Source organism: Emydura macquarii, unplaced genomic scaffold, assembly GCF_026122565.2.
Source record: "Emydura macquarii macquarii isolate MOO-44397 ecotype Brisbane River unplaced genomic scaffold, CSIRO-AGI_Emac_v2 contig_212, whole genome shotgun sequence".
Taxonomy (NCBI): domain Eukaryota; kingdom Metazoa; phylum Chordata; order Testudines; family Chelidae; genus Emydura; species Emydura macquarii.
Genome location: NW_027130349.1, coordinates 6,743,571 through 6,755,917, shown reverse-complemented (window position 1 = coordinate 6,755,917; position 12,347 = coordinate 6,743,571). Strand labels below are relative to the sequence as shown.

General features: G+C 41.9%; 1 protein-coding gene across 1 annotated transcript in view; it reads right to left on the bottom strand.

Annotated features, from left to right (window-relative positions):
• The window catches only part of ADCYAP1 (adenylate cyclase activating polypeptide 1), a 32,522-nt gene extending 20,503 nt beyond the window's left edge, over nt 1-12,019 (bottom strand). The window contains exon 1 of the mRNA XM_067547018.1: nt 11,809-12,019. Coding sequence (XP_067403119.1) covers nt 11,809-11,816 — 8 coding nt within the window. The 5' untranslated portion in view covers nt 11,817-12,019. The remainder of the gene's footprint in view (nt 1-11,808) is intronic.
• Between the last annotated feature and the right edge of the window lie 328 nt (nt 12,020-12,347).

Sequence of the window (12,347 nt, the reverse complement as noted above, 5' to 3'; positions counted from 1 at the left end):
GTCACTTTTCTTAAAAGTAGGGGTTCCTAAGTAATTACATACTGCCTTCTGAAAATTAACGCTTTAGTTTTATGCAGATTATATTATATGATGTAAGGAGTCCACACCAGCTAACTTCTGCAGAGGACTTTGCAAGTCAAAATAACTGTTTAACTGTAAATCAGCATTCCTGCATTGTTTTGAGATTACTTTAAACCCCAGCCTTTGCAACAGACTGTAGCAAAACAGAGGGGAAGAACTAGAAGTTTTACTGTTAATACAACTGGCAGAGAATCTTGTGATATGTTCAGTTTTCATAATAAAAGAAACCACTGTTAAAGTCAGAGCAGGTGGTTTGGGAAGGGCACTGATTATGAGTTTGATTATTTGATGATACCAAGGACATGTTCATGTTAAATCAGTTGGAAAAGTCAGTAACATTAATAGCTACAAATTAGTCACTTGTGCTGAAATAATCAGCTTCCTAAAGTAAATATGCACACAAATGTTAAAATTGTGGGTGCTTTGAGCCTTCAAAGAGTTTTTAAAGTCTAAGAAGAGGGCAATCTGCAGATGAGAACAATGTGTCTTGGAGGGATGGAGTGGAAGCCATCTTGGTCAGGCAGCTAGTGAAAATTCAGATGTCTAGTAACTAGTGTCTAGTAACTCTATTACAGTTGGTAATTATCGTGTAAAATTACAGATTGTTTGAATTGGCAACCCATTTTACCACCTATAGGTGATCATTCATTACACTCTAATGGTATGGCATAATGGACCCCAAAGGGATAATAGTTGGGATATGAGGGTGAAGGAGACAGACACAAGAAAGGATTTAAGCAGCTGGCAGAAATTTGTTAATTTAACACCGCAGAGTGACACTATCAGCCCTGACTCCTTGTGCCATGTATTTAAATAGGTCCAGTGGGGGAGGGGGTTTACAGACTGAATATCCCACAACTCAGGGTAGAGACTCCTCAGCCTGCCCCAAGGATTCAGCTCACACGGCTGAATCCTCTCACCCTCCTCATGTGAAGGGGACAGAAAGTGCTAAAGAGGGAAGAGTTCAAGTCTCTCCTTTTCCTAAGGTCCAACTGAGAAATCCCAGGTCTCTTATTTCTGGGAGCTGGCCTGTTCGGTCATTTTTATCCACTCTCGACACCTTCTGCAAGTAGTGATGAACTAAACATTCATACAAAATTACTACTGTTTTCTAAGCTACTCTTTTCATGGAGGAAATGCCACTTCCCCTACCAACTCCTTCATTACTATGACTCTGTGATTCAAAGTCCTACTCCTATTTAACTGAACTGTGCCTCCATCATGATGTGAGCAAGGCAAAAAAAATGACTAGGCCTCGGCCAATTTGGCCCCAAAGAGAAAAATTCCTTTCTGACCCACACCCAACCCAAACAGCTACTTTGCCAAACCCACAGCATCCTGGTCCTTTTGGACCCTCTTACCCCATTTTAGCTGCCCTAGCTTTGCTCCCTGTAGTTGTTGTACAAGAGTTGTGTTTTTAGGATGCTGTGGGTTTGGCAAAGTAGCTATTTGGGTGGTGGGGAGGGGGAAAGGAGGGGAGCAGTGACAGACTGGGACTAAAAATTGGCCCTGGCATTGAAAGCGCACCGGCCCATGTTCAGGCTGTGGCCTCTATTATACCTCCTTCCCCCACCCCCAATAACACAGCAGCCTGGCCTGCAAAGTTAATTCAGTCGGGGAGAGTCTGTGGTGCCCCACACCATGAATGTGCCGTGCAACAAGACCAGGTTGTCCGCAAGCTCCGTGCCACAGTCTGCCACCCTCGATGCCAGATCAGGGCAGCCCAGCCCAGGCTGCAACCCCCATTACCACGAGGAAAAAAATGTTCATGGCTCATAAGATTGTATGCATGGGACGAGGGATTGTGGTATGTGTGTGGGAGGGGGCCCGTGTTACAAGTTTGTATTGGGACCGAAAAAATTATGCTTGGGCCCTGGCACCAGGCACTGGGGAACCTGCATGGAACATAAAAACTTCTGCCTTCCCAGCATGGAGGGCAGGGAAAGAGGCTGGGCCACCATGGCCCTATGCTTTCAGCAGCAGCAGCGGCTCTTCGGGAAGGCTCAGCCTTCCCCCGCCTTTAGTGGCAGCTCTTTTCCCTGCCTTTAATACGGGCCGCCCATGCAGCCCACCTGCCCTTGAGTGCACTGGTTCCTCTGGCATTTGCCAGAACTGCCAGATGACCAGTCCGCCCCAGGAGGGGAGAGAGTACATGCTGGAGAAATGCAAGGCTGGACCTAGAGCCACCACATGGGTGGGAAAAAGGGTACATTTTACTGGGGCCCGGAGGCCCTGACCCAGGCTGCAACCCCCATGGGTATGTGTGTGGGAGGGGGCCCATGTTACAAGTTTGTACTGGACCCGAAAAAATTATGCTTGGGTCCTGGTTGGACCCTTCCTCCTCCATGGGCTTGCTGCCTCCCATTGACCAGCCTGAGGGAGACGAGCTCTCTCCCCTCCTTTCTTTTCAAGACTGCCCACAAGCATGCAGCCCTTTAGCCAGTTTCCCACCTGTTGAGCTGGGTGGGTGGCATTTCATTTGATGCCACAGTCTGAGAAGTGAGCAATGAAAGAGACAATGCATCCTTTTTACAAGTATTTCTCAATAACTTTAAAACTCTAGTCAACTGCACTCTGTTTTTGAAATGCTTTTTAATTATGTTTCCAAGGACAAATAGTACTTCATATCTGTGTAATAAACCCATTAAAAACCATACAAGGACAATAGCATACTTTGCCTTGAAGCATAAAAGATCCATATGGGACTTCTTTACATCTTGGAAACAATAGAAACTCCAGATCACATGGAAAAGACTGAAATAAAAGCATGACTAAGCCATGCTCCTTAATGACTATTGAAGGAAACAAAGTGGAAAATATCCATCCATCCATCTAGCCATCACCTCAGCCAGTGGCCTGGAAAAATAAACCTATGACAGCAAGAATCAGCCTTTCCTGTGTTATCTGATGACATGCCCAATTGTTTTAACCTCCAAAATTTGGGCTATCTTAGGTCTAACTTTCTTTATTGTAAAGTTGTTTTTCAACAATCCTAAAATCCAGTCTCATTTTTCAAAGGCATTGCTGCAGGAAAATCTGTAGCCTTCCATTTCATCAGAATTGCTTCATTGTCCAACATCAGTGCCACTAATCATTTTTAAGCCAGATTTATTTGTAACCCTGAGGCAACCCCTAAAATGACAAAGATTCTTTTACCTTGATGTAGCAAAACTTTATGCCACTTATGTATAAGCTGAATTACATTTTCAAATCCACAGATGTGTGTATAAGTTAAACCATTGTACTGCCAATATTGCTGTGTATATCTTATTAGTGTGCTACATGATGATATGTACAACACAGAAGGAACACTTACCAAAAGCACTCCTTTTTTTGATAATTTTCTCTTTCCTACTAACTCTCCCAGTGCATGTTGCCCCTGTAGAGAATTATTTTCCACAGCATGCCTCCCAGGGTCAGGAGCTGGCCCTTTAAATTTGGTAATGCCAATTAGCTTTATCTCTTAAAATAGTCATTTTGAAAGTGTTACTTGCTATATCTTTGAGGAATATAATATATATATATAAAATCAATATATAATTAATTGATGCTTTTATCCAATTTTTCTTCACTTATTCTTAAAGACATGGTACATTCTCACACATAATTAAAAATCCAAGATGGATAAATTACAATGATTTCCAGTATTGTTAGCCCCAGACAGTCAAAAATAATGAGCCAGGCCTCCCAAAATCATGAGATTGGCTTTAAAATAATGAAATTTAAACAAATAGTACATTGGAGGAGGAGGATATTTGCCTCCTGGGTGGGGTTTTGTTTGTTTTGTTTTTTGAGACTTTAAAGTAAACCAGGGTCACATTTTCATACTTTTCTCTTCAATTATGAGGGCTAAAATTTATTCTCCCTCTCAAAAAAATGAAAATTCAGGTTCCCCCTTATTAATTTGATTCTAGGAGCTGGTTTTTAAGGAAAACACTAATCATCATGAGAATCATAATAAAATTGCAAGAGTTGGCAATGCTGGTTTCTGTACCCACATGTAATCTTGCAACCATAGTCAGAAGGAGAAAGAAAGAAAATTCAGTTCTTCACTTGCATGAGGTACTCTTGAAAATACACTGAATTTGCACCATCCAAAAATAATTGATATTATTTTTAATATTGAAGCCCCTTTGTGTGTGGCACTGTACAAGCATACGTGAGACAGTCCCTGTCCCTAAGAGCTCCCAATCTAAATAGAAAAGACAGACCATGAGTGGGGAAACGGAGACACAGGGAGGTGAAATGATTTGCCCGTGGTCACATAGCAGGTCATCGACAGAGCTGGGAATAGAATTCAAGTTTCTCAGTCCTTTTTTCACTAATTTGTCTTAACCTGGTCCAGCTAAGATTTAAGGGTATGATCTTTCATAGGTTGAGGCATAGTCTTTATACTAACACAACTTTTGCCTACAAATTGTAGTGCAGGGTACATTTGATTATGTTAACTATTCAAATTTGTGCCCACAACTGCATTGTAGGCATCGAAAAGTAGGCACAAAAGGGGCAGAATTTGCACCTACCACCATTCTGAAAATGTGCACTTCATATCTTATGTCTGCCTACAATCCCTTGGCAGGTTGAATTCAACGGTCTTCTTCCCTTCCATTCCATTCTAAACCGTTGGGTAGTTGCTGTGTGCTGTTTCATTTCATACCAGAGTGGCTGCATTTCAGTAGTGGATAAGGTGATTCCACTGTCCCTTGGTGTCTGCGCTTTGTTGTGGTGGGACAGCTTGCATGTGCTAATGATCCTCAGAGTCTGTGTTGGCGAGGGCTTTTTTGCTCCTGGTAGGTTTAACCATGGCAGATTGGTTTGGGGGGGGGGGGAGAGGCCGGACAAAAACAGACACCCGGATCCTCCAGGTTGGGGGTTAGGCACAAGGTTAACAACCTTGTCCTGTAAGAAACAAAATATGTTACAGAAACAACGGTGGAGAAATCAACCATTACTTTGTGTGATGGCCTTCAGGAGTCAATGACCCATATGACAACCAGTGGTGAAAGCCGAAAGGAAACCGCTGGCATGAAAACTGAAGTGCTCAACATCAAGATAAAAACCAAACTTGGTTTTTGGAACAAACGGACAACATACGAAACAGGGAAGCTAGTTCAGGTCACAGCAGAGATGAGACACTACACATCCTGGATGTTAGTGAGAGTAGATGGACAAGATCAGGAAGATTTACAACAGCTCAGGAGAAACTTTGCTGTATTCTGGATGGGATGATGAACAACATTATGTCATGTGTTTCGGATGGCAGTGGATTCCAATCACCAGAATAACAATAAGATGGATACCTGAAGGCAGGCGAAAACAAGGTCACCCGAAAACAACATGGCGAGGGCTGTGGAAGCTGAGCAGAAAAACCTGGGGCACATCTGGGGAACCTTTGAAAGACTTGCCAGAAATAGGAGTGGAGGTGCTTCATCAGTGCCCTAACACCAGAGGCATAATGGGAGATTAATTTAATTAATTAATTAATTTAACTAAGGTGATTCCTATTTACAAGCTCATAAAGGACTTTGGTATCCTTCTGGATGAATGCAAGTTATTATCAGAAATCTCATATTAAATTTGTTTTTAAAACTGCAGTGTGATTGGCTTAAACTAGAGATGGTATCTATAACTACCCATATTTCAGCATCCCACTTGCTCATTAAGACTCATTGTTATGAGCTCAGAGAAAAATATACACTCTTCTGCCTGTACTTTGAACTTATTCCTCCACTCCAAATCCTGATGCACATAAACTTTGAGAATAAAGATCTCAAAAGAGGGATCAATTAGTTTGTAAAGTGCTTTGACTCAGAAAAGTACTATGTAAATATAAATTTTTATTAATTGTTATAATTACATTGTAAAATATGTTTATTCTGCTGGAATGGAAGTTAAACTTAGAAACTTTTAGCTCTGAATGTTTTTATCCACTCTCAGTAAAAGCCTGCATCCCAGGGTGATGAAATCATCCTGGATGCCACATGTAGATGCTGCCATTCATTAAGCAGTGATTTTCTAGCTGGAAAGACCATGGAAGTAATTTGTGGCCTTTTACATATTTAATGCAGGACAGTGTTTAGTCATTTTGGATAGAGATAGATTAGATCTGTCTGGGTCAGTACCTTGAGGGCTATTCATTAGTTAGGAAGACCACACAGCTGTGCTCAGGTGAAATGAGGAAGAAAATACTTGTGGATGCATGACTTTCGCACAAATGACTCTCACTGTCAGATGTTTGTGTTCATACTATCATTAAAGGATGGCATTATTCCACAAACTAATAAACAATTTAATTTTTCAGGACTCGGAAAGTCGCAACAGAGTCTTTTGTAACTGGAGATGGCCCTGGGCCACACAGCTGGGATCCCTCTTTCCAACTCCTCAAAGCTGAGACTGGGGATGTTTGTTCGGCTCATTTCAGAGAGAAGGATAACCATGAAATTTGAATCTGGATCCAGATGTGTTTTCTGAACCCCCCTACCTTCTTCTGGATCCAAAGTCTGGGTACAGAGCCATAAGCAATATAAAAGATCACAATAAGCAGTAAAAAGGGACTAGGAAATGAAGATGCTTCCATGATACGGATAAGTATTTTGTGCTATTTCTTAGTTTCCATAGGTGTTTTATTGTATGAGAATGCTCACAGAAATCCTGTTTAACTTACAGAGCCTGACTAATGAATGAGGTTGCCCTTGACACCATTTCTTATTCTACAAAGAAAATAATCATTTAGAAACTGCAAATAAAGAAACTCTTTGATTTCAAATGTTTTTAAACATCATGGGAGAGGAGAAGAGGAAGGATTCACAGTACAGTGTGCACTCATAAAATTACTTTTTTCTGCTACAGTTTATCTACTTTTACTCAGAAGCCTGTAAACATTTTATTTAAGCTTGCAATTAATTTCATTACCCACAGTTGTAAAAGATGTTGGGAAAGTGAAAAGTAAATAGTTAAGCAAACAGAATTCTCTGTGCTTATCATGAAAATTAAACATTGTGTCCATATTTTCCTCTTGCATTCTGCAAATGAAAAGCCCTTGTTATTCAAATTCAGGCAATTGTTTTTAATGTCTTACTCACAGTCCTGATCAGAGGTTCCAAATAGAGTGATGGGAACTAGAAACTTTGAGCTGGCTGACTTTCTACAGATTATTAATGTACGAGAGTTTATACCCAAAGAATATTAATAAAAAATAACTGTTAATGCAGTAAAGTTGACAGCAAGAGGAAATAACGTTATGTTTCTATTGGTAAAAGAATGATACTATGGTACCATGCCTCCTTAAAGTGATCAGGATTCTATTGTCTATTCTAGAGGAACTCTGACATTTAGCTCTGACTGTTCCAGGTGAAAAGTCGAGTGACACGGTGGATGAGGTAATATTTTATTGGACCAACTTCTGCTGGTGAGAGAGACTACTTTTCAGTCATACAGAGCAGGTGAAAAGTGTCAGCTAGGCTAGAAAACCAGACAAATAGCTCATGCCCTTGGTCTCTCACATCCATTCATTAGCCAGCATTTTCATCTGGGACAGTTATAAGTGTGCTCTAGCATGCAACTGTTATGGAGGGGATGGGGAGGAATTCTATTCAAATGGACTCTGCTGTAGTGCAGTGCTTTATATTTAAGTGCCCTGGCCTTGTAACTTCTTTTGCTGCATTGTCTGGTCTGCATCATCTGAGTACCTTTTCACAATTGGGATGGAAATAAAGTCACATCTCAACATTTGAACCTTTGACTGTTATAAGAATAGGCTTGGGGTCTGAACCATTAATTCTGGTTGCTAGGGATACATTTTTTGACACAATCACATAAAATGAGAGAGACCTTGGTAAATGACTGTGTAACAAATGAATAGAATTTTACACTGAGATTTCCTTTGTCCTATTGTTTTTCAAACTCTGTTTTAAGCTACATCTTATCCCTATGAATGCAACAAGCCTAACTTGCTCAAACTAGTTCTGAAAAGTTAAACAGAAAATGTGCAGCCTGATTTTTATTTTTTAAAGGTTAGATCAGCATTTCATTTAACAGGGCTTCACTGTCTCTGTTGCATCAGTAATGTGGAATAAGGATTTAGGCTATGTCTGCACTACAGCCTAACTTGGCAAAACTTATGTCACTCAGGGATGTGGAAATCCCCTCCCACAAGCAATGTAAGTTACACTGACATGAGCTCTTGTATGCACAGAGCTATGTCTCCCACCGACAGCTTCTGCTGCTTGCAGATGTGTTTTTTTGATATTGATGAAAGAGATCTTTCCCATCAGCATAGAGCATCTTCACCAGATGTACTGCAGTGGCACAGCTGTATCAATACAGCTGCTCTGCTGCAGCTCTGTACATATAGACATGGTCTAAGTTAAAATTAGTGCTTTTGTACTTCTTAAACCTTGGTATACAACACCAAGTGAACATGATTTTTATGGTTTCTTCCTACTTTCCATTTGCTACACCTCACAAAACCCCGGGAGAATTAGACATGATTGACAGTCAGTCTCAGAGAGGCCCAGAACTGAAATAGCAGGGATATTAAAGGTCAGGACTAAGGTGTGTTGGCAGAGCTGATACTTACACATCTGATGAAAGCCAGTGCTTTTAATCTCTCTTTCTGGAGTCACTCTGACAACAATACATACTTAGAATGCCAGAGTTTCTGATGCTTCCTGTGCACTGGAACAAAATGTTCTTATTCTTTGTAGACTCCAGGGATCTTTTTTTATTAAACAACTGTAAATTATTGTAAATGAGTGTCTAATATCAAACATCACATCTATTGCTTTAGAGGCCTGACCAAAGCTCACTGAAGTCAATGGAAAGACCCTTTGGGCCAAAATTCAAAAGAGCACATCTCCCATTCATCAAAATAGGTAGATTTCAAGAGTGTGAGATATGAGTGCTGAGGTCTTTTGAAAATCTACTTTTTATTTAGGTGCCTAAAGCCCACCCCATCACATCTACACTGCTATTTTTAGCCATGCTAGTGTGGATAAAGATAGCTTAGGTACGTCTACCCAAGCTGCAATCACACTTCAGATCACAGGAAACCCTTAATGCAAGCATTCTCAAATGCTTTTTGCTGGGACCCCCTTTGAAAATATTTCAGTCTGTGAGAACCCCCTCAGAAAAAGTGATGAGCCCCCCATGCCATGCCACCCTTACCAGCTTGCGTGGGGGCTAACAGCTTGTGGGCCCCTCTCCCCCCCCCCCCCCCCATAATAATCTCACAACCCCATGAGGGGTAACAACCCCCAGTTCGAGAACCCCTGCCTTAATGGGAGCTGAGCTCTTTTGATAATTCAGTTTAAAAAGCAAAATATATCTCCTATTTTATAAGATTCTAAAAGTCTGAATGCTCAATAAGCTGTGTAAGAAACTGCACTGCAGAAAATGTAGATGATAAATCTAGTCCTTTTTGACCTGAGCAGCTAGTCAAAGTTCAGGGTGCTGGGGATGTTCCAGCTGGAAGTAGAAATTGATGATGGAATCTGATATTCTCTTTTATGCAATCTTGTTTATTTACAAGGAATATACAAAGCCCTGCTTTTCTGAATGCAGGAGGAACCAAAACCAATAGATAGCTTCTTTGCTTATAGCTCATGCTTCTTTCAACCACCAGCCCGGACCCAGAGCCTTCCTCTAGGCTTCTCTCAGTATCATATCGTGCTTACAGGCTGCTCCTTGGCTTTCTTGCTGCCTCTGCATCTCCCTCAGTTTCTTTTCAGCCTCCTCTCCCCCCAACTAGACTTCTTCCACACCCACAGACACACCACCCAACTGGTCAGAACCATACACAGTGGAACACTCCACCCACACATGGTACTAGTCTCTGGGCCAACTCCATTTTGCGTTGTTTCAGGTATGGCTCCTTAACTGTCTCTTACAACTACCTTAAATGAAGGAAATGTTCACACGTCAGCTTCAACAAGGATTTAACTCAATCTATAACAAATAACAGCTCATAAGAGCAACATATATTTTATTGGAAGACTAGTTTGACTTTAGTGATACACGGGCATGCACAGAAAGTATCCATTCAGATATCTCCCTCTGCTACAAATATTTGACCAGTTAGGAACTTTGAATGTAATGCTAACTACCAATTTTTATATTAATCTCAAAACAGAGTCACACAGAATATAACTTAGTGGTCAATTAGCATGCAGTGAAGAGGAGAGAATGCCAGCGAAGAAAAAAGTTATAAAAAAGAATAATCAAAAAATGAAAATAATGCCTATAAAGAAATCAGAATCTTTTAACAAATGTGACTCTTAAGGCTCTATTCTCATAGAGAGGCACGTAAGATTTAGCTATGTAAGTTTCCCATGAATTTATGGGAGAACGGATGTTTAAAACCAGTCACAGAAACCCTTCAGATACTGTAGTTACGCTGGTGTAGTTTGGATGGATTTTTGGTTATCAATTTTGAACCTGTCAGGATGATAAATAAAACCTTTGGCAGGATGTAAAACTGCAATAACTTAAAGGAGTAATTCCTGGAGGAAATCTGAGAGACCGAACAGATGTTCCATTTATCAGGTGAAATGTGTTTAGCAACATCACGTATTCGCTATCGTTTAATTGAAAATCAGTCCTTCCTCCATTTTCACAATGTAAAGGCGACATTTGGTTATTTGCAAACAGAAAAGAGTTAATGGGTCCTCCATTTTTAATAAATATTTCATGATATAACTACAAAGAGTGACAAATGAAACCGCCAACACAAGCTAATAGGTCCAAAGCTTAATGGTTCTTTACAAAGCAGAGGACATATGACAGTTCTTTCCCACATTTGCTTAGAGATGATTAAGTACCAAGCTTCCAGGAAAGAATTCTATTCTGGTAAATTACTTTTGTGATATCATAAAAACTAAATCTCTTCTCTGCTGAGATATAATAGTGTCTAAAAGCAAGATATTTACTTCCAAAGTGAATGTACATGAACAAGAAGAAAAACTTAGAGTTTAGATGATTCCCAGTTCATTTCAACTAACAAAGCCAAGCATCAAGGTAAAAAGAAGAAAAACCCAGAAGACCACATACAATAGCCTAATCAAAGTAATGTCTTTGGAACTTGAAGGGGAAAATTTTCAAAGGGGCTCCATTTGGATCCCTGGCTTGATCCTACAATATTGAAGCCAGTGGCAGTTTTGCCATTGCACCCACAGTCATAGGGAAAGAAGGATAATCTTATGGTTCATACATAATCGGGCAGGCAGGAGGGGACTAAGATTCTATATCCGACTTTTTGTCAGTGGGTAAGCCCTGCCCGTCAATCCCAGCAGGGAAGTTCCAGGGGGTAATGAGGAGAATGGGGCACCCCCCGCAAGTGCAGCCGACAAGACTCTGTCTCCTTGGCCCTGCATCCTGCAGATCCAAGGCCTATTGACTGGTTCACATGACGGATAATATGGCCTAGTGATCAGAGCTAATAGTTGCCCTCAGGTCGGGGCGGTACGGCCTACTGGCCAGAGTCAATAGTTGCCCTCAGGTCAGGCCAGTGTGCTCTGGCAGTCCATTGGGGTAGTGGGGCTCCCCCTTTGGGGGGATAGTGCCCAGGGTAGGAGGGTTCAGGCCCTCCCAGCCCCTCTGAGCCTCAGCCCAGGGCCCTATTGGTGTCCCGGTAGCCCGACACCGGGTCAGTGGGGATCCTCCCGATACACGCTGACGGGTGCCTCTCTCCACCCTCGGTTACACCATGCCAGCCCCTGGGCTACTTCGTACCTGGTCATCGAGGGAGTCGTCCCTTCTCCCCTTCCTGCTCAGCTGCTGCTCGTGTCTCCCCTGGGTTGTGGAGCCCCCTGGCAAAAGCGTCTCCTTGGGTGTCTGGCTCCGGGCAGCTGACAAAGGGTGGCCGGTCTCCGGCGAGGTCTCCCAGATTCTTGGCTCCCACCATCAGGGGCTGAAGCAGCTCCTGGATCTGCGCCTCCTGCACGCGTCCTCTCTTCTCAGTGGTCAGCTTAGAATGAGCTGGGCTGCTCCTTTTTATGCTAGGGCAGCCATTGGAGCATGCCCAGCAGTGCCTGAGGGGGCAGGACTTCTGCAGTCCATAGAGCCAGCTTAACTCCTTCAGTGCAGGGTAAGTCCACCCTGTCACACTCTCCGATACATTTTCTATATTCATAGATTCTGAGAGTTTAAGGCCAGAAGGCCCCATTAGATCATCTTGTCTGACATCCTTCATATCACAGACCATTCAATTTCACACAGTTACCCCTTTATTGAGCCCAATAATCTGGGTTTGACTAAAACCTAACTTCTGT